Source organism: Lichenostomus cassidix, unplaced genomic scaffold (assembly GCF_008360975.1).
Source record: "Lichenostomus cassidix isolate B80296 unplaced genomic scaffold, HeHo_3.0 HiC_scaffold_708, whole genome shotgun sequence".
NCBI lineage: Eukaryota > Metazoa > Chordata > Aves > Passeriformes > Meliphagidae > Lichenostomus > Lichenostomus cassidix.
Genome location: NW_028147426.1, coordinates 1 through 25,009, shown reverse-complemented (window position 1 = coordinate 25,009; position 25,009 = coordinate 1). Strand labels below are relative to the sequence as shown.

The window sequence follows — 25,009 nt, the reverse complement described above, 5'->3', positions numbered from 1 at the left end:
GTAAGTATGTCACTTCATAACGTATCTTTCTATTCTTTAGCAAGTAAAACCACCTGCTTCCACAGCACTTCTGAGCTTCATTCTCGCTGTTTACAGAAAACTTTTACAGGCCTGTCTGTGACTGACGTGATGGCTGCAGCGCCACGATGGTCCATATCAACAGTGGCTGCTTCTTTCAATTCTCTTTTTTCTGGTATACTTTCTTCTTACTAGCTACTTAAGTCATCTCCTTCACTTGGGTAGCAGCATTCATAAGGCACTGGGTACTATACTGTGGCTTGGGAATAAATGGCCAGCCATAAAGGTAGTAAACAGCTTTGCTGCAAGACAGGAAATGTTTGCAACATCTAACAAAAAGGTGGTTTTAGCCTGTGATTTTGTAATTATGGAACAGGCTTCAGCTACTTCACGTGCAACACATGAAAAATTATTTATTGCTGAAACTCAAAAAGGCCACTACTTCTGCTGTGACACACTGCGGCCACCTGGATACGTGTCCTTCCCTAAAAAACAAGACATGGACAACAGAAAAATTGCAGGAGTTCCTTACCTCAGGATGTTTTTTTTTTTCTCTTCCTGCTCTTACCTTCTCATATCTCTTCGTTTTAATGCACATTGGAAGGACTGCAATTATCAGTACGGGGGAACGAATCCTGAAGTGCTGCTTCTCCCTCTTGCTTGTTGTGTCACAGAATGCACCCAGAAAATACCATTCTATACCATACAAAGTTCCAGGTATGGATACAAATAATAGAAAAACTTCATGAATTACTTTCCCCTACATAAGATTGCCCATGCTTGTAAAATCTGTAGCAATACATAGAAAAAATTGCAGATAAGGTCTGTATCAATTTCAATCCAGAACACCATCATTTTAAATTCTTTAAAAAATACAGGTTTGGATGATGGTGCTACCACTTCTTAAATTACAAACTTTGGCAATACTGATCTCAAAACTGCTACACGTTGCTACAAATATTTTCATAAATACTGGACAGTAAATAAGGTCTTCAGCTTTATACCTGAACTTAGTTATTACCTGTGCGTAGACTGCATAACGCACACGTGGCCTGCTGAAAAACACTTTAGCGTTAAACCGGATTCGTGCTGCTACATTCTGAGAGCTGCCATGAAATGCACCTCTTAAAATAGGCATGTACAGAAATTTGGCTTTCACGTGGCCTACAAGAAAGAAGTGAAACCTTACTGGTTCTTTTAATGTCATCTGAAAGAAAGCACATCTGTCATTTTAAATGCTGAAGGGTAACTGTCTTGACCTTCCTCCCCTGCACCCTCGGTGAGGCACTGCATGAGGCTTCGTAGGGTTTATGTCAGCCTTGGCACAAAATGCTGCATGGCTCATATGGTGGGTAACTTACAGTGAGTGTTCCACGTGCTATTCCGCTTAGCCGAGTCACACAAAAGCGAGGAAGATGCTCTAAGGGGCTCTTGGGAGGTACTGGTTGTGTAATCGTTCATTCTGAATGGTTCAGCAGCCCACAGCATTATGGCCTGTGAGCAGAGATGACAGCATATAGGCAAAGGCCTCCTGTTCCCCCCTGAGCTGGGGGAGAGTGGGTACAAACCTGCTTCCTGCAAGCATATCCTCTTGGCCTGCTGCATGCTGAGGCTTGGACAACTTGGAGGGCAGCTGCAGGCTTTGGCCTCTGTGCATACACACCTCTCCCAGAAGGTGCGATGACTTAATAACAACTTTGCCTGGATGTAATCAGCTGGCTGAATGTCAGTGCAAAGTATCTGTCTTGAGGCAAGCTTGTGGATGGAGTGAGATATGAATGTTTGGGTGAGGAAGAATGAGGACTGTGTGATGACCATCCCTGGAATGGAATTGGAACTCTGCAGAGAATGGAGTGCATGCACTGTTAGGCAGCCTTTGCTGTAGGCAAGCGTGAAGAAGCCCTGCAGATGGGAGCCATAAGGAAATATTCCAAAGCGGTGAGAATGAGTAGAACATGTTAGAGTTGGTGGTTCCAGTGGGATGACATGTGCATGGGGTCAGGGATGGTACACCCGTGTGAGAAATGGTATAATACTGTGAAACTTTAATGTGCAGGCATTGCTGAGCAGGCCTGAAGCCCTCCCCTGTGGTCAGGACTTAAGCAGGCAGCTGGTGGATAGGAGGCCAAGGAAAAAACGGCGTGAGGCAGTTGGACTTGCACATGTGCTGAGCTGTTCAGAAATGACTGACATGTGTATTGTGTTCTCTTACAGATGGTGGTGGTTGGCTGCTGCTGGAGTTGCCGGTCCCTGCGAGGATATTGCGGTGTTGTGGCATGCATAGAGAAGAGAAAGATGGCATCTGTTCTGTTCCAAAAGATGTTGAAAACAAAATGACATGAAAGGCTACTGAAGGAAAATTGTTGTGACTGAGTGCTACTGTTGGAAAATGTATCAGGTTAAAAATGTTGTGTAACTGTAGTCAAAGGTTTTGTTTGGGTTTCCCCTGGGAAAAGGAATTTTAGGTTTCTTGCAGGGCAGTGTTGTGCCAGATGAGGTCTGGTGAAGTCAGCATACCAAGAGATTGGGAGTGCCCCCAAAGATAAGCAGAAAGATAAAGAACATGAACAGAACATCCAGCAGGAACTTGTGGTTCTCAACAAGACCTGATGGATATCACAAGCAGCTAGGCCAGAGCAACTGCAGCAGGGCTGAAGACATCCTGGCCCAGAAAAAAGACTGCCAAGAAAAACTGAAGAATGTCATTAGCATCAGAGGTAAGGAGATTAGAGTCCAATGAGAGACGGAATATGGGGAGTTTGCTCAACTTTGGAGTAATGAACACTGAGCCAATGCTTTCCTCTGTACTTTTACTGTATGCAATTTCTGAGAAATGGAGTAAAAGCTATGTATCCTGGAATGATTGTCTCTGCGCACCCGGGCTATGGGTGGATGAGATGATTGCTGTGGTACATCCTGACCACAAAATAAAGTAATGCCTTGAGTCTGTAACATGAAAATGTTGTTGGAGAGTTTTTCTGTTTTTTTCTGCAGATTGGGTGACACTAGTAAACACATGGCAGTAGTGTAGAGGTGGGAAAAAAACCCCAAGACTAAAGAAGTGATCCTTGCAAAAGCACAGGATGGGGTAACATGCAAACAGAAGTGAATGCAGCCATGAAACAAGTGAAAAAACCCCAGCAACACATAGTAGAAGCCCCTAGGAAATCCTGTAGAAAGAGATGAGAAAAATGGACATAATGAGCATACAGCTGTGAAACAGCTGCATGCTAGTGCTGCAGTATCCCCCAAAATGTGTTTTGTTTTTCAAGAATTGTAAATTGTGGAGTTTTCAAGAAGTGGTAAAAACACCCCCTAAGAGTTGAAAGAATGGTAATTTGTGCTAATACAGTTGAGAGAAAGCGTGTAAAAATCAGGCACTGAACCTTAGTAAAATTCTTTAGCAAAAGAGCTCCAAAAATTGTGAAAAAAGTAAAACGGTAAAAGTGCTGGGAAAAAAGCCTCTGCTCCAGTGTTGCCATAGCGACGGGCGGGCGGAGCCAGGCGTAGCTTTGGGCGGAGTCAGGGGGCACCGGGGGCCGGGCTCTTGGGCGGGGTGCGGGGAGCACCAGGGGCGTGGCTGTGTTCCGAGCCCCGTGACGTCGAGGGGCGTGGTGCAGAGACTACCAGAGGCGTGGCTTTGGCCCGGGCCGAGAGACGACAGGGGCGGGGCCAAGGGAGGGACGAGGGGAGGAACAGTAGGTGGAGTATAGTGACGGACCCAGAGCCGGGGCGGGGAGATGGGCAGGGCTTTGGTGACGTCATTGTGCGGCGAAGAAGATATGCCGCCAAAAAAAGGCTTTAAAATTAAGGAGTTACTCTGGTTTGGTGGATATGGCCTTAAGCCGAGTCTCTGCACTTCAGGGGTCCGAGTCCCACCGCCTCCTACACCGTGCGTGTGCTAGGCACGCCACGGCCCCGTAGTCTAGCAGCCAGCCGGGCCCGCCTACCCCCACTGGAACGTAAGTAAGGCACCTAAGCCAGAAGGTGGGGCGGCCGAGGCGGGGCCGCCGCCGAGGGGGGGCTGCAGGGGGGGGGGATGGCGGCGCCCGGAAGGGGCGTCCCGTGGTACCCCCCCACACCCACCGTGCCGCGCGCGGCGGCACACGGTAGAAATCGGAGGGCGGCAGGTGACAGGACGGAAAAACGCTTTTTCCACCTACAAACATGCAAAGTAACACACTCACCTCTTCAAAAACACACATCTCTCCCCTTTCTAACACAACACAAAACCAACGACACACCTCACCTACTACAAACAACAAAATACACAACCAACAACAGCACACACCAAAAACATACAACAAACAACTAAATATACACACCTACACTCCATAAGACTGCTACACACATTTTACAAGCAACAACTAACAACACTAAAGCCTCACACCACACTTAACAAATGCCTCTCACATCCACACGACACCTCTCGAAACAACGACATGAACGCAAACACAACACACACCACATCCTCACAAACACTAACAAATCACACTTCAACTAACCCTACCTCAAGACGTTCTTCTTTACTCTTTAGCTACCTGCTCTTCCCATCTCACCACTGCTCTTTTTAATGCACCTTGAACGACCTACCTGCAATTCTCACTCATCAACAACCACTGCTCAACTGCTACTTCCCCATCTGCCTCATCACAGCACACAATTCACCCACAACAGGCCCGTCCACCAGAGCTGCACAAACCTCCACATGTGGCTAGAAACAGTACAAAAAATTCATTAAATACTTGCCCTTCCACAACATTTACCATGCTTTCAAAATCTGCCTCAATACATACAAATATTGCCACATCAACTCTCTATCCATTTCAATAAAGAATACCATCACTTGCAACTCTAGAACACTTATGGCTGTGGATGATGTTGTTACCACTTCTTACATTAAAAATTTCACTATGCTGATCTCAAAACTCCTACACATTTCCCCACATGTTTTATCTAACACAGAACAGGAAATAAGGTGCTTGCCCTTACACCTCCACATACTTATTACCTCTGTATCAACTGCACACCACATGCACAGCCTACAGAAATACACTTCAGGATTACATCTGATTCAGAAGGCTCCATTACACAAACCTTACACAACTTCACCTCATCAATTAGCCATGTACACAAATTGGGCTTTCAAATGGCCTAAGAGAAACAAACAACCTTTGCTAACTTTTTCAATGCCATGTTAAACAAATAACAATATCTCATGTTCCTGAAGAAACTGAAAGATGGTTCAGAAGGTTTACTTCAAACACAATGGCAAATGCCACACAACACACATGGTGGCTGATTCTCAGCCTCTGTTCCAATCACTCTTCCACTCGGCCACATCACATGGAAGCAAGGAAAATGCCCAAAGGGATCATTTGCAGGTGCTGCTTGTATAATCATTTGGTCTGAACATATGAACAGCCTAGGCCATGCTTCTGATAAAAGTATTTGGTGTACATGAACTCCCATCACTGTCACCAAAACATCTTAGCAATACTTTACTTCCCTTTATGCAGATAACACCTCTCTGCTCACCACAGCTCTGGCAGTGGGTTAGCCCAACACACTGCAGCCTGACAGAGATCCTTCTCAAAACCTAGGGAGAAAACTTACATTTAGATGTCAGCACCTTCACTGATGACTTCTTTACAATTCACTGGCAACATGTCATTCATCTCATCTTCTTATTTGCCACATAAGCCACACAAGATACTTACTCTTTCAATTAGGACTCTAACATCTCTTACCTGAAAAGCTTTCCATCACTGCTCATGACTGTGATCTCCCTCCCTCTTCCTGCTGATCGAACCTGCCTCAAACCACTGCCTCTTTTGAACAGCTAGGAAATCCTTGCACACACTGGGCACAAGAGACCCAGGAGTACAAGGCCAGCCTCGGGCCTACCTCCTAGCCCCTTCTGTCTGGCACAAATCCTGACATTTGCACAGCTTTACAATACAAAATCCCACATTTGCTCGAGGGCACCTGGCTGGCGATCGATGGCTCTTTTACACAGCAATGGCACATCACCACCCTAATGTAAGATAGGCAGTTTGGAGGAACCCAAGTGCACGCACAGCTCTGCTTCTTCACACCTTTCATCTCACACAATTCCTGCAGCATGCACACTTTTCACATACAATACCACGTTTCAACCAGGCTGCAAACGGTGCCTCTTTTACACAGGTAACAAACTTTTCCACCCTTCTGTCCTGCACACCGTGGCAAATGCCTCTTCACATCATAAAAACCATCTGACAACACTTCGTAACGATCCTCAAGATACACTAGATCACCTCTGGGTTACCTCAATCCATTCACTGAGGTTTTCTGGGAAAAAAAAGGGCTCTTTCAACCTTTTACAAACCTGCTTTGTGGGATTAAGAACACCAAGCTATACTGATAGCAATCGTAACAATCCATTCTTTACATTAGTTTCAATTATTCACTACCCACAACAACAGCTGCAACTGCTGCAACTGCTGCTTCAGCACACCACATCTGTAGAAATATTGGACACATGATATTAAAGGAAGCAAGGCCAATAACCACAGCAAATCTCTTCTTCCCCCACAGCAATGACCATGGCCACAACTCCTTGTCTCTACCTCAAGGACACACTCTGGGGAGGACCTGACAGCATAAGAGCTCTAAAGAAGACAGGCACTTGACCACAATAAACGCAGCATCTCCTACAAGAACTGATGCTGCGACCACTGCAGCTCCTCTGCTTCCACAGAAGGAACCCAGCAGAGCACAGCCACGACACCATCTGCACACCACAGCTGGCCATGGCAGAGCAGGGTGGAGAGGAAGGTGGCAGCAGTTTGGGGAGGCGGCAAAGAAAGCCAGGAACAACCTTTGAGACACAAGGAGGCTAAGGCCCATGGCCAGCCACCACCCAGCATGGCAATGACAGCAGCAGTACAACTCCCCGGGTAACTGGTAGCGGCCGATGCACCCACAATAAACAAAGCACTCCAACTAACTTAACCACGCACCGGATCACCCAGGGCCATACCTCCAAACTGACCGACTGTCACCACAACCTGCTCTGCTTGCCAGCCTGCTGCTTTTCTCCTTATCTACAATGTGACATTTCCAGACAAGGAGGTTGCTTTTTCAAAATTCTGCATGTCATGACACTCCAGTGCTTTTCCTCCATGTGAAAATTATGGCTTTTGCATTTGCTTTATGCCCGTGACAACCTGCAGGCTTCTGGATTCTGGCTGCATCGGCCCATGCACTCTAGGACAAAAATTCTACCCTTTGGAGCTTCTGAGAAACACAAATCTTCCAGGATTTACAAAGCAATACAACAAAACCTTTTCTCACAACTCTTTTGTTATCCCCACCCCCTAAACTTTTATCTATTTACACTCATCTATTGACATTATATCTATTAGCACTTCTTATACAAAAAATCTACCCATCATTACAAATCCATGGACACTTATGGAACCTCTCCTAAGACACGAGCCACCTATTTACAATGTTCACCTTGTACATTTTCACACTACAATATCACATTACACTTCTACACTCTAACTGTACACATCTACTCACATTAAACCTCTCTTTACATTAATATCTAATAGCTCATTGGACTTTGTATACAACACCTAATAGATCTATTTCCTCCTTTTTTACATTCTGTCCTATATATCATCCTGACTTACAAGTTAAGCTCCTTCATTGCTTCATTTCTATACACAAGACTTAGGTTTACACTTTCAAATCTATCTGCTTTGGCCTTGCACGGACAAGCTTACGCGGGGCACACGTTCCTCTTGCTCTCTCTGCCTCATCTGCATGCTGCCCCAAGCAACGTTTTACAATACCGTTTGCCTTTCCTTCCCTTCCCTTCCCTACACTTTACATCCATTGCATACCCTCCATTATTTGAATCCTAACACTTTTCTTACTGCCTACAACATCACTGTCATCGATGAACAACAGAAGATTTGCAAGGGCTCCCTGGCTCAACATTTCTTTTTCCTCTTTCTCTAATTGCTCTTCCCATTTCACATGAGACCTTTTTCATGCATATTTAAACAACTGCAATTACCACTGCTCCAGAAAAATTTTGGAAGGGCTACTACTCCCTCCAGCTCACCGTGTGAACAAAATCCAGACACGAGATGCCGCTCTGCAGCTGTGGAAAACCTCCAGGTATTCATACAATTAATGAAATAAATAAATGAAATTCTATGCCTTCAAAAAATTAACCATGTCTGTAAAATCTAACAAAACACATTAAAAAACTCTCCTGATCAAATAGGTATCCATTTCAATGCTCAACAGACACACTTTCAACTTTTAAAAACTTCTGCCTTTGGATAATGGTGCTACCCCTTCTTACATTACAAACATTGAAAATTCTCACCTCAAATCCGGGTTCTGGGGGATCACAGGACACTACACTGGGGCTGTCACCAGCCCAGATCCTACCTAGGCCCTTATGGGATATAGGCTCACCTTGGGCTGACACACAGCCGCTCTGCCAAAAATTCCTCCTGCACGCACAAGACTACGTGGCAGGTGTTCTTAGGCACACCCAGAAAGGGGGAGCTTTGCATGGGAGTGTGAGATGCAGGGGGCAGCATCAGCCACTGCCCTCAATACCTCTCACTCATCCTTCCTTACAGCTAACACACGAGGGCCCCCCACCCACTCCACAGCACCCTACAGCCCTGTGGTATCAAGTGCTGCCCTGGACAATACAACACCTCTCAGCTCTGGAGCCCAAATCCTGGCTATATAAGGCTGTGGTGGGACTCAGCAATAGGGACCGGGGCCTGCACCTCTCCTGGGATGACCTTCAGCTCCACTAACCTTGTCTGGTAACAATTCACAGAGTAGCCAGGACTCTGACCGTGTCCCATGGGCTCACCCCCCATCCCACTTAGGGGTCACCACTCCATACCTGACCTGTCCTGGACATGCTCTCACACCCCCAGCAGCCCCACCAGGGGCAGTACCCTAGGGCTCTGCACCCTGTCCACATTTATCTGCATCTATCTGACATCCCCTCCTATGACACCGACAGCAACCTGCCTTGGGACCGGGCCCTGCCTCCCACACCCTTCTCCCTTACGATACTCCCTACACCTCTCCCACAAACTTCTACTGATGCTTTCTACTGCTGATCAAACACAGAAATAATTCACACATTCACACTTTTCATTAGGAGTTTATTTATTAAAGGAATCATGGCAAGTCAGAAGTGAAAATAAATTGCATCAGCCTGCACTAACCACACAGCTTTTCCTTGCTTCATAAGGTGACACTCAACTCTCTCAGCAGGACTAAAAAGTCCAGCTTGCCAGCTTAATAAAAGCCACGTAAGACCTGCTGGGCCCAAAACCATAACAAAGGTCACACTTCTTTTATAGAGCTCTGCAACTACTCACATCAGATATACTTTGGGGACTGCCACAATGACAGTCTTAGCCATCCTGGCAAGCTCTGGCTCTAAACAGCCTGCTGTTGGCAGCTCCTGCAGCCAAAATATGTCCAGGGGCTTGATGATTGGCATCTTCAGCACCACCTTCCTGCCACCCTAGGCCGCTGAACCGGGACACCCAGGACATTCCAGGCAGATATCCCTGCAGAACCATTAAAATCATTCAGTGCTTTAGAAAGCAAAGCTCAGAGGGCTACAAAGCATTTTCCTGGAAAACCCACCAAAAAACCTGAAATTTTAGTGCCCAAACAACATGCTTTTTGCAATGTGGCCGCAGCCCAGCTGATACCAAACGCTACACCTATCCACGCTTTTCAGGCTGTGGATAATGCCTTCAAAAACAGCTTATCCCATCACCACCTCCCACTGACAGCATCCTTGGGGCAACTCTTTCATTTTTGCATGTTCAAATGACAATAGGAAAAAAAGGCCAGGTCTTTGGCATTTCTCTCAGCACAGTCTAGCAGCTCACAATACCCTTCAGGAAAAGAAGGTACTACCAAAAATGACAACACGATGGATGACAACATCTATCTGGTCTCACCAACTAACAGTGACAAGATGCCAAAAGAAGCCCCATCGGGGAACACCGGGGAATGCAAGCAGGGACCCCTGCTGCTGACACGGCCCAGAACAATGCTGAGAAAGCATCAAGACACAACAAAATCCTATTGCACAGAACACAATGGACACTGACAACATCACACAGGCATGGGCTAAAATTCCTCAGCAAGTTTCCTACTGCAACATGACCCAGAGGCTGATGATGCTCAACAAAAGAAGCCTCCACAGCAATAGCACATGATAATGAAAAGTCAATCCTGACCACAAATTACTGCCAAAGTTATTAACACCATGCTCAAGAACCCCAGCAGGCTTACAGAAGGAACCAATGAATGCCAGGTGACCATGCTGATCGCTCCTGACACAAAAGATAACACCTACACAAAACAAGGCCCATAACAAAAAGCTCACGAGAACAGGGATGTGGCTCAGAACTACCCTACCCAGCAAAGGCTCGGCTGATGCTGAACAGAAAACCTCTCCCTTTACTTCCAAAGGGCCTGTCCCGCAACACTGCTCTCCTCTAACCTAACTTCAAATTCAAACCTGTCATTACAAAGCTTTTCCACTTCTCCCAACCACCGCTCCTGACACAGCTTTTCACCAGACAAGACGACACAATCCATCCTCGATGCTGTGGATGGCGCTGTGTTCCCTCTGGTCCACTTCGGTGCCTGCAACAGTTCAAAAGAAAATTCAGACTGTTGTGACAGGCCCCAGAAGAGACCCCTTCTGCAACACCCCTCTCCCTCTTCACTGACAACAAGTATCCCTTACCTTTCCAAACTTCAACTCCACACCTGCTCGTAGCACCTGACGCAACAGAACAGAAAACGTGACTGTTGCCCTCAACCAAAGGTCAGCCCCAGGCTCCTCCCCACAGCTGCCCCAGCTCACCTCCAATCTTCATCCAAATAGAGTCTCGTGGACAATGTGTGCAAAATGAAAACAAACACCCTTACCACACTGCCAGCCATAAAAGTAGTAAACAGCTTTCCTGCAAGACAAAACATGTTTGCAACATCTAACAAAAGGTGGCTGTAGCCTGTGATTGTGTCATTATGCAACAAGCTTCAGCTACTTCACATGCAACATATGAAAAATCATTTCTTGCTGAAACTCAAAAAAGGCCACTACTTCTGCTGCGACACACTGCAGCCACCTGGATATGCATCCTTCCCTTAAAAAAAAAAAAAAAACCCAGAAAAATTGCAGCAGTCCCCTACCTCAGGATGGGTTTTTTTTCTCATTTTCTTCTTGCTCTTACCTTTTCATATCTGTTCTTTTTAATGCACATTGAAAGGACTGCAATTATCACTACTGGGGAACAATTTCTGAAGTGCTGCTTCTCCCTCTTGCTTGTCGTGTCACAAAATGCACCCAGAAAATACTATTCTGTACCATATAAACTTCCAGGTATGGATAAAAATAATAGAAAAACTTCATGAATTACTTTCCCTTACATAACATTGCCCATGCTTGTAACATCTGTAGCAATATATAGAAAAATTTGCAGATAAGATCTGTATCAATTTCAATCCACAACACCATCATTTTAAATTGTTTAAAAAATACAGGTTTGGATGATGGTGCTACCACTTCTTACATTACAAACTTTGGCAACACCGATCTCAAAACTGCTACACATTTCTCCAAATATTTTCATAAATACTGGACACTAAATAAGGTTTTAAGCTTCATACCTGAACTTAGTTTTTCCCTGTCTGTAGACTGCATAACACACACGTGGCCTGCTGAAAAACACTTTAGCATTAAACCGGATTTGTGCGGCTACATTCTGAGAGCCACCGCAAAGTGCACCTCCTAAAATAGGCATGTACACAAATTTGGCTTTCACGTGGCCCAGGAGAAAGAATGAAACCTTACTGGTTCTGCTATTCCAACTAGCCCAGTCACACATTAAGCTAGGAAGACACTCAAAGGGATACTTGGGAGGTACTGCTTGTGTAATCCTTCATTCTGAATGGGTCAGCAGCCCACATGGTGCATCTGATGGAACTGCTCTGTGCACATTAACTCGTGTTGCCACAACCAATACACCTCAGTGATACTTTGCTCTACTTTGTGCATTTAACAGCTCTCTGCTCTCCACACTTCTGGTATTGGCTTAGCCCAAGACACTGAGGTCTGAGGGGATCCTTCTCAAGGCCTGCTGACAGCACTTCAGTTTAAATGTCAGCAGCTTCACTACTCATCTCTTTAGAACTTAGTGGCAGGATATCACAGACCTGTTTTTCTTATCTGCCCCATACACCAGGCAGAGCAGCTGGGCCCCTGCAGCCTATGGACATTCACAGGGATGGAGAGATCCACTTGGAGCCCCTGGAGGAGCTCACACTACAACAACCCATCCTTGAACGACTGCACCCTGTGGAAGAATGACCCATGCTGCAGCACTTTGCAAACATCTGTTGCTCATGAAATGGACTCACATTGCAGAAGTTTGCAGAAAACCATCTTCCACGGGAGAAACAACAGGTGAACATAGCCCCCATTCCCTGCTGCCCTGCACTGCTTGGGTAGGAGGTAGAGCAAGGAAGGAGGAAGGGACAGAGAGAAGATGTTTTTAAGGCTTCATTTCACTTCTCATTATTCTGCTATGAATTTTTTTTAACAATAGTTCCAATTTATGTTTCTAATCTCAGCCTGTTTGGCGGCCGCTGCCCTCCTCCTCCTCCTCCTCCTCCGCCCCTCCCAGCAGACTCTGCATACATCATGTGCAGTCCTACAATGCAAGTCCTACAATGCAAGCCCTAGGTCTTTCATTAATTATGACACCCCCTCAGCTGCCTCACATATGACTATCTCATGGATGTGGCCTGTGGGGTTGGGACTTCCACAGAAGGGCCTGCTTTGTAAAATGGACCATGGGTGTTCATTGGCCCTGACCAGAGGTTACACCGTGCACCCAAAAGCCTCCTCCTCCACCACCACCCTCAGCTGGCAGGGGGAAGTCTGTGTAAACCTGGCAAATATTTTATTAAATGCTGGACACTAACTAAGGTGTTTAGCCCTTAGTCAAATACACTCTAGCATTAAACCAAATACACTCTAGCATTAAACCCCATTCACGGAGCTCACTTCTGAGAACTTCACTGAACTGCGCCTCCTGGAATATACACATACAGAACTTTGCCTTTGAAATGGCCTAAAGAAACCAATGACAGCTTACTGATTCTTTCTATGTCATCTTCAAGAAAGCACATCTAATTTTGATGACAGAACAGTACCTGCATTCACCTTCCTCCCCTGTGCCCTCAATGAGCCACTGCAACATCTGTCAGAAGGTTTGGTCTAGCCTCAGTAGGAAATGCCACACAGATCATATGCTGGACGATTTGAAGTGTCTGCTCCGTGTTCTGTTGCAGGTCCCTTTTATGACATGATGAATCTACTGAAAAAATTTCAAGTATCATGCTTGACACAATGTGCAATTTCAGCAACTTCCAATGCTCCTTAAAAAAAAAAAAGAGAAATAAAAACAAATAACAAAATTTGTTAAATATCAAAATTACAAAAGCACCCTACCAACCCTGAATGTGCAACCCAAAATCATGACCTTAAATACTCTCCATGTTCCATGCTATCTTCCTCACCGCGTCTTTGAAGCCTCTCTTGTTTTACGTGCCAAAAGCACCTGCCAAAAAAAAGCTGACATGAACTCAAAGATCCCCTTCATGGAAATGAGAGGAGAGCTCCTATAACAGTGAATACCAGAGAGGAAATGAACCTCTTTGCCAAAGGCTGAGGTTAATATACCCCTGCCTGGGCCCACCTCTCGTTCCCCCCGTGCCTGAGAGAGGGGAGGAGGGAAATACCACCAGATATTATTTGGGATTTTGGCAGGTTGGTTTTGGGGGGGGGGGGGGGGATGGTGGGTGTTTGTGTGGGTTTGGGATTTTTTGTTTGTCTTTGTTTTTTCTTTCTTTTTAGGGTTTTTTGGTTCTGTATTTCTTTGTTTCTGTTGTTTGGTTGCTTTGGGGGTTTTTGGGGTCTTTTTGTTTGGTCAGTTTTTGTGTGGGTTTGATTTTGGGTTTTATGGGAGGTTTTCTGGTTTGCTTTTCTTTTTATTACAGGGGGTCTGGGTTTTCTTTTGCTTGTTGTTGTTGCAACTTGGGCTTTTAGTTTAGTATTTTTCCGACCTGGAGTTTTAAATGTTTTCTAACCTGTGCTTGTCATGGGCCCAGGGCATTCTAGTCCAGGCTCTCCACTTCATTTGCCTTCTTCCACAGCAATTATCCTTGCACGGGACCCATTAAAGAGCACGCTACACGACGAGACGCACTACACGCTTGAAATGCAAATCAATTCCAGCTACGAAAAATCTCGCTGCTGCATGTAGAAGCACTTCAGCAAAGACCTTGCAAAAGTCTGTGGTGATGTGTGATTACCTGGGGCCTCAGGAAACCAAGGCAAAGGTGGGGAACGAGTAGACAGCAAACTGCTTCTTCTGCCTCTAGCCACTACTGCAAGTGCAGTCTCCCTAGAACTTCACATGCCGCGTGTCTCTCACCGAGTGAAAAAACAAGTTCTGGGACTTCCTGCCTTTCTACTTCAGGCACCACAGACTCACCATTTTGTAAAAAAACTTTCGTACCATAGAGGTACTTGTCCCTTTAGCCAGCACCTGTTAGAAGCCTGGCAATGACCCCCTTAGAGGCCTGGCAATGACTACGTGGCTGGTGCAGCTGAATGATGTAACAGGGATACTAGTCTAGTAGAAGGTGTCCCTGCCCAGGGCGGGATGTGGAACGACAGGGACCTTAGGGTCCTCTCCGAGACGAACCGTTCCGCGAGGATTCCGTGACTGACTGTCCATAGGTTACGTCGAGGGCTACAAGTGAAATGCATCGTCATGCTGTCCGCACAGGGAAGAAAGACGCTTTTGCTCTCCTCCCTTTATGTACTTCAGAGGACCAGCACCCACCGCGCTGCCAAGACCCCGCAGAGGTCGCTCTGCATAAACGACAGCGTCTAATTGTGGCCGCCTGTTAACGCAGCCTGCCACGGGACTGAGCGGCAGTGAAAAAGGAAACTTTTGCAGTACAGGAAATAATTACATTTTTATTCTGTAGGTTGCGAATCGAGGCAGGGAACTAACGGGATCTGTGTGAGTTCTGCCTCAGAAATGCTTTCTCCCAAAACTGTCCCTGAATAACATTGTCTTTAACCGGTTCAATGGGGTGAATGCAACTGGGAGAACTCGATGCCCCGAGAAGCTCACCCATTGATGGCTGGCATCATCTCGACGTCAGGAAGGGCTGTGACGCAGAAGAGTGTTGCCGAGCAGCGCATCGCTCACCCGCCCATCTCCTCCGTCACCCGCCCATCTCCTCCGGCATACGCGGCGCTCCCGCGCAGGCGCGCCGACGCCGGACGAGCTCTGACGTCGCCGGCGGAAAGGCCTCCCTGCGATAGCTGCCCGAAGCTGCCGCGGCAGCGGGGTGCCGGTGCCGGCCATGAGCAAGCGCAAAGCCCCGCAGGAGAGCCCCAACGAGGGAATCACCGACTTCCTCACCGGTAGGCGTGGGTGCTCGGTCGGTTTCGCGGGCGGGAAGGGCCGCGGATCGGCTGCTCTCACCGCGGTTCTCCTGCAGAACTGGCCGACTACGAGCGCAACGTGAATCGGGCCATCCACAAGTACAACGCGTACAGGTACCGCCTCCCCCCCGCCGCGCCCCCGTCCCGGGGCACCGGCCGCTCGGGCGCTGACCGCCGCCGTTCCGCAGGAAAGCGGCCTCGGTCATTTCTCGGTATCCGACCAAGATCCGGAACGGTGCCGAAGCCAAGAAGCTGGTAGGTGCTCGCGCCCGTGCTGCCTGCGGGAGGGACTGGGCCACCGGGGGCGCGGACGAGGTGCCGGAGGTTCCTGAGAGGTGTGGTGACAGCCTCGCTTCTGCCACCGCCTCTTTCCGGTACCGACTCCGAGCTCGGGGCCGGCGACGAGGTGCGGCCGCTGGGGGGATTTCACGTATGAAACTGGGCACCCCAGCTGACTCCCTGCCTCTAAAAATATCTTTTCCCTGCGCTCTGTTACCGATGGTTAATTCAGAGATCTTGAGCGGTAGGAATCGAAGCCTTGTCCACAGCTATTGCTTTGAGGAAACTCGATGTAGCCCTGGAGTTACGGGGTTTACGATGCTTCCGTTGTACCCTTGAATTCTTATGCTCTTTTTGCGCTCCCGCTACATACTGCTATCTCGGTTGCCTTACGGTTCTTTCTGGAATCTAAATTCTAGGGACCTTTTCTTGCTTCCCACCTATTTTGACTGACTTCCAGTGATTTTGAAGTTACCTTGTTTGTACTCACCCCCCCCCAATATTTAGGATGGAGTGGGTGCTAAAATCGCCGAGAAGATAGATGAGTTCTTATCCACCGGAAAGCTACGCAAATTGGAAAAGGTGGGTTTCTTTCCCTTCCTCAGCGTTCCTCGATAGTTGCTTCTCTTCATGACCTGCGAAGTAGCCTGCTTGCTTTGCGCATTTCTGTCGCTTTCCCCGGAGTGTCTTAGGAATGCCAAAGGCGCGTTGCATGATAGGTAGAAATCAAGCACTGAGAAGCTCAGCCAAAGCCTCTAAATTGTCTAGTAATGGCAATATTTTCCCTTACATAATCAGCATGTGCAGGTATTCAGCCACAGGTGGAATTCTGTCTCAGGAAGGCTGTGGAGTTTTGTGATGTACACCTGCGGTCACCTGCACGGGGATAGTTGGGTGGCTTTTGGGATACTTACGTGTAGCGTCGCTGTGATACACCGTGGTACCGTCGGTACTGTTTTGCAATGACTGAGAGTGAGCTTTCAAGCCAGAGTCTGACAAAGCTGTTTTATCTTTGGAAGCCTTTCTGCTTGTTTGTTGGTTTATTGCAAGTGGAATAAAGACGGGTTTGCTTTGCTTTGCTTTGCTTTTGTAGATTCGACAAGACGATACGAGCTCGGCTATCGGTCTCCTAACACGAGTCACCGGAATTGGGTAAAAGTTTTTTGGGGTCTCCTTTGGGGTCTTTTGCCCCTTCTCCTGTTCATTTGATAGACTTAGGAGCAGATTATAGGTGATTGCAAATAACAGAGCAAATCAGCTTGAGCCAATGTCAGGCCTGCACTGACACGCTGTAGTCATGAGTACAGGATTGATTGAGGTTAAAGGCTATAGAAGCGTCAGTTACAGACTTTGTGGTGCACAAGTGTGAGTGGGAAACTCCTATGTGCGAGCTGAGGGAGGAACGAGAGAGATGCTAGTCAGGAATAGAACCGGGAAGGACCCCCAAAAGTCAAAGTGAAAGCTGTCTTCACGGTTGCTGTGAAAGGAAAAGCAGAGCCTTGAAGAGGGCAACAAAACAGAAACAAGCGTACCAGAAAACCCATCAATACTCTCGTACCATGTTATCGTGCCTTTGGCATTATCGTCTCGAGCAGTGTTGCCTATTTGGTGTTGTGTGTTTAATTTCCCACAGTTATGCATCGATGTGTACTTATGTCAAACGATAAAAAACGTGCAGGCCGAGCTTTGGATCTCTGCTGGCCAAAAGCATAAACTGAAAATGCATATGCTAAAAAGATGTAAGCGTCACAAGTAACCTCAGTCTTGGCCTTTAAAGACCTTGACAGTTATAAAGAATTGTAAGGAGCTATTCAGTGTGGTAAAATTCCTGCTGTTCCTCACACCAGATTGCCTTGTCTCTTTGCAGTCCCGCTGCAGCTAGGAAGTTTGTGGAGGAAGGAATTAAGACTTTAGAAGGTAAGTGTAAATTTGGGGCCTCAGTTACATTCCAGTGACCTTTTCTTCTGTCAAGCTGCCTCTTCTGCACTGCTACCGGGCTAGCAAAGAAGCCCTAGGCTTCGAAGAAGATGCGTAAGATGCTAAAGCTAATGCAAGGGCTGAAGGCATTACGTATGTGTCCAAAGTACAGTACGTGCCGGTGACACAGAAGATGACAAGGATTTGGCTCTTTCTTGCTCTGTTAAGTCTTTATCGGAAGTGCTTTGCGTGCGTTTGCGGTCACGCTATCAACTGTTGCGTAGGCAGTTCAAAGTTCCCTCCTTTGAGGCGGTGTTCTCTTTACATGCATCATCTTTCAGTCAGTGGAAACTTACTGTAACATTTGTAGTCTTCAGTTAACAACTTCATTTGGGCTCTTTTTTTTCCTAGATCTAAGAAAAATTGAGCACAAGCTGACCCATCACCAGCGGATCGGGTTGAGGTAAGCTCTCTTGTGTATGAGCGCTCGGCATTTGTAACGACTCCCTCAGAGGCTGGGATGTAACGTAAGGTTACACGGGCTGAGTAGCGTTCTCGAAGCTGTGCTCTTCGTGCTTTTCAGCAGTTCTTTAGAGCTTTTGTTTCATTGCGGTCAGAAGGCGTAGTCTCTGTTAAAAAGGAAGTTAAGAGCAAGTGACTTCCTCAGTTACCTCACAGGGCGAGGTTGCGGTGCTGTTTCATAGAAATGGCCCAGGCTGTTTTCTTGTTACGTGCTGTGAACAAGCTGAGACCTTTGCGTATCTGGACTCGGAAAACAACGCGCAGAATGGGTGTTAGTCCGTCGCTATACGTCACCTGGAATGCTACTTGCTAAGTGTCTGCTCAGAGTGCTGGTTCTGGAAGAACAGAAGCTCAAGGTGAACCAAAGGAAAACAGGTGGTGTTTCGCTTGGCCTCTTTTTCTGCACAGTCAAGCGTCATGCTGACAATGCAGTTTTTAAGTTGGAGGGCTAAGATGTCTGGAGCTGTAAGTGAGTTGGGAGCTTCCATTCAGCTCTTTCAAACATACGTCACCTAGGACCGTGGGCGAGGGACCTGCCCGTCTGGCTAGCTGGCAGGCCTAGTTTTCTCAAGAACATTTTGTTTGAAGATGTAAATATGAAGCAATCGGTTATATGGTGATGCTACTCCCACCTCATAGCTGCTCTTCACATATGGTGGGAATACTGAAACCGTGTTCTAAGCACGGTCAGACTCATGGTCGTGAGTTTTTACTGTCACCTGGCAATATGTTTTCTAAGGTGTTTGATGACAGTCGGGAGCTTTTTCTGATGTGACTGTAGTGGCAGTTGCTGTTCTTTCCTCTGACGTACATGTCATTTACTGCAATGTTAGGTTGCTGCCCCTGCCATTCTTTCAAATACTTATATTTTTATATGTGCAGATATTTTGAGGATTTTGAGAAAAGGATCCCGAGGGAAGAAATGCTGCAAATGCAGGTAAGAATCTCTTTGTTAAGGGCGTAAGGTACTTACGGCCAGTGAATGGCTGACTCCTCTAAGAACATGCTTCCTTCCTTTTGACGTAGGACATTGTGATGAAAGAGATACGGAAGCTGGACCCAAACTACATCGCTACGGTGTGTGGCAGTTTTAGACGAGGTTGGTACTCTGTGATAGTCTTACCTTGACTTAGGCGTGATAAGCGAGACAAGGTACTATGCACGCTGTTCTTCAGGAGAGACTCTATGCTGAAACCTGCCCTTCACCTGTCAGAATTGTCTCAACTAGCTAGTTCAACAGTGAGACACCCACACAAATCCTTACTTCTCCACCTTTCCCCCAGAAACAGTAGTATGTTGTGATGTGACCTCTTTGCTTTGTTTTTACATTAACAACATTTGCGCTTTGTCGCTCTGCTTGGCCACAGGCGGAGGAATTTCTCTTTGCATCTTTCTTGACTAGGTGCGGAGTCAAGCGGCGACATGGATGTTCTCCTAACCCATCCCAGTTTCACGTCTGAATCGTCCAAACAGGTGTGTTTCTCAGATGCCGCGCATCGGTACTGCGCATTGCGTGTGGTCTCAGACTTCTATTGCGGCTTTGTGTGGCTTGGTATTTACTGTCATATGAAAGTGTTCTCCGGGATCGCCTTGTTTATTTGGAGGAGTCACGATGCCTTCTCCGGTGCGTGTATTGTGTTGTCTATCTCTTGCAGAAGTAAAAGATACAGGTATTCTTACCCTTCTGTCCTTCCTCTTCCTGTCACACGCATTCCCCCACCCCCTTGAATTCACGTGCTTTTATAATTCGGAGCTGTAAAGCTATCTGATGTAAAGGTACACTGCTGAGTCTCTCTTCATGTAACCATAATCGCTTAGATTATAGGAAACTGTCATGCTGCCATTGTAACCTTTTGGGACTGACTCTCGAGTAGTATTAATAACAGTAGCTTTTTTCCTTGTATTCCTTCAACAAATTCATGGTTTGAAACCTGATTCATATTTGTCATGTCCAATTAAAGGCTCTTTCACGTGGGGTTGGGGGGAATCAGTGCAAATTGGTTTTGTGTCATGCTACTGTGATTTTATTAGCTTCTTCCCGGTGTTACTGCTATGTTTTTTCCATTTGGGTCTAATTTCACGTACGCTACTACGTATAATTATGATGATGTCCTGTACTTACAGAAGCCTCTCTCTAGAAAATAGGGAAGACATTCGAATCTTTTCTGTAGTGATTTCTTCTGCTGTGTTATTGTTCTTCCCAGTCAAAACTTCTGCGTCAGGTTGTGGAACGACTGGAAGAAGTCCACTTTGTCACAGATACGCTGTCTAAAGGTGATACAAAATTCATGGTAAGCGCATATTTGGCGGTGAAGGATGTTGTGAGGGGTTTACATTTCCTGTCAGAAGCCGGGATGAGTATGAGACAGATTGCTTGGCCTGCTCGAATTGGGGTGTAGGGGTGGGGTGTGTTCAGTTTTTTTAATTCTCCCCCTTGCACCTCGCAAGAACTTCCCGCGCTTAACTCTTAGGAAATACCTTACGGTAAGATTTCGGTATCATGTACTGTACAGATATTTGTGTAGTCCTGAACCACGATGACATAACCTTCATCAAATAATATCGTCTGTGTCTATATTGCTGCATGTTTCCCGGAACCTCGGCACAACGTCGCTTCTTCGGTTGTGCCGGTTACCGCTCCCGCAACTGTGCACTCGAGATCTCGGGAACATTTCTCTTTGATATCAGACCTATGTTTACCTTATTGTCTCTAATACATAATAGACTTCTGTCTCCTTTTTTTGTCGGTTTTGCCGCTGAAGGGATTTCACGGATAAGCTACTAGAGGCGGGATATAATAGGGATGATTTATGTGGGATGCCTAAAGCGAGTCATGAATTCCAGGGACATTGCTTTTCTCGTATACAAGTTCTGACGGTGCAGCCTTTTTTGTCTTTTTTACCCTGCTGATAGGTGTGCATACTGAAAAGCGTGATAATAACTTTGACAGGGAAAGGAGGAGTCCTGTGACCCTTCCTGGCACAGTAAAAAGTTAAAAAACGGTTATATGCTACCTTGCACAATGCTTCTCATTACAGCATGAAAGAGTGATTCACTGTGTTCTGATATCTGGCCTTTCGACTACAATATTAAGTTGATTCCGCAGGGATTTCACTTGGCTTTCCAGGGTGACTGAGGGTCACTTAGACGTTGCTTGGGGGTGCAGAGGTACATATGGTTCTCAATTCTGTTTAATGTCATTTGAACGTCTTGCTTGCCTTGCTTCCTCGCAGGGTGTCTGTCAGCTGCCGGATAATGAAGATGGAACGGCCTATCCACATAGGAGAATTGATATCCGGTACGCGCGTCAAAAAACCCCTGCCTGAACCCCTGGTTTAGCCATCTGCTACAGAGCAGACGTTTGCATCCGTGTTCGCGTTGAAATCTCTACTTCCGTGTTCAGGACGCAGCACTCTGCTAGGTTTCAGATGCCTTTGCAGGGTGGAAGCCACTGTATGATTGCCAGTGGCTACAACAGGTTATTAGCAATAATGCCATATTTCAAATGACGATATGCTATTCTATTCAGAATTCGGTCCTCTTTTATCACACTTCTTTGACATTGATTCTTGGCAGGAGTGCAAGCACCGTAAACGGGTAGTGGCTGAACACCGGTAACTTCTGGGTAAGGGTGCACATGCCGAACCTTTCTTCCGTACGCGGTTCCTTTCCTTCTTGTGTGCGGCTTGCAGGAAAATGAAATGTGCAGAGTTGCACGATGCCTATCCGTCAATACAGAGTAAACCTACGGAGTCTCTGAATTACTGAATTCTAAATGGCTTGTAACTGTTTTGTATTTATTTGTTCTAAGGCCACGCTTCTCCTTTCCTTTTTATCATAGGCTTATTCCCAAAGATCAGTATTACTGCGGTGTGCTGTATTTCACAGGAAGTGATATATTCAATAAGAACATGAGAACTCATGCTCTGGAAATGGGCTTCACCATCAATGAATATACGATACGTCGCTTGGGTGTCACCGGTCAGTCTGGCCCTCTCCGCGCAGTACTCTTTCTAGTTGGACGCATTGCGTGATCGCCTTCGATCGGCCGCGTGCTTTGGAGATGCTTCGGATAAATGCTGTTGTTCATGAAATTTCTCACGGTGTCCTTTTTGATATTGGGCACCGTTACGGTGAGAAGGGGCAGCCTGCTTATATACGGGCAGCTCCGTGGCACAGACTTACCTCTTTGGAGTACCTAGCCTGCTTCAAGGCTTGCTGATTGATAGATTTTTGTTTTCTGTGTCATGCACAGCACCTGTTTGGTTTCCTGCTTTTTTCGTGGGGTATGTCACGTCCTTTACTCACTTTGTTTTGGAGGAGAGGTGGCCGTTCATACCCACACAAAATTATAATCTGTGTAACTGCGTGACCGCGTGGCCCCAAAGTTAATTCATTGCCTTATCTCCTTTGACAATAATAAGAATCAGGGTTGTAAGCACTACGAAAAGTTTAGGGAGGGTGGGGAGGTCGTTCTGGGTGGGTTTTTTAAGTCTTTTACCAACAGCAGTTTTGCCTCAATCTCGTGATGCATTTACCATTGCTGAATGGTACGTGCTTTACACCTTTCAAATAGCCTGTGTCATTTGCCTGCAGGAGTCGCTGGAGAGGCCCTGCCAGTAGAATGTGAAAAAGATATCTTTGACTATATCCAGTGGAAATACCGAGAGCCGAAGGATCGGAGTGAATAACCAGCTGCTGGTCTAGGTTTGTAACCTAGAGAGATGTTCTTGTAGCTTCTTACGAACACATGACAGTGCATTGTCTTACTCCGGTTATTACCAGAAGAAATGTTTGTAACTGATGTTTAAAGCGAGTCCATGGCACTCGTACGGAAGGTGTACTGGAGATAAATCACGTAAAATGTCTTTGTCATGTAGTCAAACAGGAATTTGGGTTGGTCTGGACCCCTAAATGTCATGTAGTGTGGTCCCCCTGCCGTGAGCAGGGACATCTTTGACTAGATGACATTGCTTAGGCCATCACCCTATCTGACCTCAAATGTTTCTAGGTTTGAGGTATCCAGCATCTCTCTTTATATCTTACACAGATATTTAAAAATCAGATGGAAAAAGTGGGCTAGATCACTCCTAAAGAGTACCATTTTCAACTGGTCTCTGTATTTCCTCATATCTGCATTAAGTGTCTTGCTGCGGTGCTGAAGCTCACGATAATCTTTTTCTTTGTGCTTACATATACAATCTTTTAGTATGACCTATATGGTTATGTGACCGTTCTGTTGCACACGACCTGTCAATTTTTTGTAACTAGGTATGCTGTAGTACTATCGATTGCAGTGGTCTGCATTTTGTTTGACTCGTTCGGCTCGGTCTGATGAATTGATGCGCTGCGACCACTCCTGTAGATTCGATCTGCCCTCATATATGCAAACATATCGAATCTTATTTTATGCCTTCCCTTTAATTGTTGGAAAAGGTAATGACTATTTTGGATGTGAGAAAAGGTCTCTTGAAGAAAGCAATGCTAGTGGTATTTGGGACAGGGATTGTGTAGCTTAACTTAAAATTTTTCAAAGTACTGAACTGCTAGCTTACGTGTGTTACAGAGCATTGAAGGTATTGCTGCTGCTGCTGCCTACTGTATTTTAATACGTGGTAGCAGGAAAGATGAGAGGATTCTGCACATAATCAAATGGACTATTGCTAACTATATAACGCTTCTCTCGCTTTCTTAATGGTTAGATTCTCTGTCACCAACGATGTATAGGCTGATACTCTGGATTATCCCTTTATTTTCTTCCTTTTCTATTGTTGGGAGTTGTAATGATTCTCTGGGAGTGTTCCCTGGTGCTAATGCAAGCGGTACTGTGTCAGGTAACTGCAAGTGAACTTAGTACTACATGGAGTCTTTTGATGCTTCCTTGTAAAAATGCATGTAGTTGATATATTTTCTATTTTCCTCAGTAATTAGCAGGTGTAAATAAATCGAATATTCCATCATGAATGTGCAATGCTGTTTGATTATTATTTTATTATTTTATTAGCTGTAGTTTTCAGACATCAAAAAGCAGGAACGGGAGCTTACCACATTTACGAACGTTTACCGGGTGGCGCGCGGCACTACACCAATGCGTTTGCCGTCATCTTCGACAGGTAGCTGAGAAGACTACTTTGTCTTGGGACTTGAGACAGAATTTGCAGTCTCTCTCCATAATACTGTGAATGTTTCCACGTGGAAAAAAAAAAAAAAAAGGCTTCTTCAGACAGCTTGCTTGTTTTTTTTAAACTACATAAATATGCAATGTGTCTTTTCCTCTCCTTTCTCTCTCCGCTCCCTATCTGTGTTTGCTGTCATTTCTTCTGAACTGCTTTACTAGAGTGCAAGATGTCTGGTAGTCACGGGACACAATAGCTGTGAACCTTGTGCTTATCACAGGGAATCTATGAAATTGGGCGTGTACTATACATTGATTTGGGTGCACAAACAACCATGTTTATGTGCAGAATGACAGTTGGGCTTTGTCGGCAATACTGCCTACACCGTTCTGTCAGTGTTGGCTTTTGTCCCGGCTGCCGAGTCTTACTTCGACACTGGGTGGGACCGTATCCTTCCAGTCGGGGCTGTTTGGCCCTTACTAAGGGGTTTGCCCGAGCATTAATTCAAAACGGCGCTGACAATAAGAAGGTTTATTGGGAAGGTAGGTGAAAGGTTTGAGAG

The 25,009-nt window shown here is 46.1% G+C and overlaps 1 protein-coding gene and 3 long non-coding RNA genes across 4 annotated transcripts; 2 read left to right on the top strand and 2 right to left on the bottom strand.

The window, feature by feature from the left end:
• The first annotated feature begins 680 nt into the window (after positions 1-680).
• On the top strand, positions 681-2,978 carry LOC146423208 (uncharacterized). The gene is made up of 2 exons (XR_014847639.1): positions 681-735; positions 2,233-2,978. It is a non-coding gene; the product is annotated as an uncharacterized LOC146423208 (long non-coding RNA).
• Positions 2,979-9,201: 6,223 nt separating this feature from the next.
• LOC146423207 (uncharacterized) lies at positions 9,202-11,805 on the bottom strand. The gene is made up of 2 exons (XR_014847638.1): positions 10,829-11,805; positions 9,202-10,725 (listed from the first exon to the last, which is right to left on the bottom strand). It is a non-coding gene; the product is annotated as an uncharacterized LOC146423207 (long non-coding RNA).
• A 1,314-nt stretch (positions 11,806-13,119) lies between these two features.
• Positions 13,120-14,853, bottom strand: LOC146423206 (uncharacterized). The gene is made up of 3 exons (XR_014847640.1): positions 14,748-14,853; positions 14,464-14,578; positions 13,120-13,770 (listed from the first exon to the last, which is right to left on the bottom strand). It is a non-coding gene; the product is annotated as an uncharacterized LOC146423206 (long non-coding RNA).
• Positions 14,854-15,402: 549 nt separating this feature from the next.
• Positions 15,403-24,295, top strand: POLB (DNA polymerase beta). The gene is made up of 14 exons (XM_085045042.1): positions 15,403-15,592; positions 15,670-15,727; positions 15,802-15,868; positions 16,400-16,474; positions 16,986-17,044; positions 17,760-17,809; positions 18,221-18,272; positions 19,214-19,268; positions 19,358-19,430; positions 19,734-19,804; positions 20,536-20,622; positions 21,565-21,629; positions 22,173-22,312; positions 22,928-24,295. Exons 1-14 carry the CDS (start codon positions 15,532-15,534, stop codon positions 23,020-23,022), a joined length of 1,008 nt encoding a protein of 335 aa, XP_084901168.1. The 5' UTR covers positions 15,403-15,531; the 3' UTR covers positions 23,023-24,295.
• The last annotated feature ends 714 nt before the right edge of the window (positions 24,296-25,009 follow it).

Coding starts and splice junctions, on each gene's coding strand:
- POLB (XM_085045042.1), top strand. CDS start 15,532: ATGAGCAAGCGCAAAGCCCCGCAGGAGAGCCCCAACGAGGGAATCACC. Junction 15,728..15,801: donor CACAAGTACAACGCGTACAG/GTACCGCCTCCC, acceptor GCCGTTCCGCAG/GAAAGCGGCCTCGGTCATTT. Junction 19,805..20,535: donor CGTCTGAATCGTCCAAACAG/GTGTGTTTCTCA, acceptor TGTTCTTCCCAG/TCAAAACTTCTGCGTCAGGT.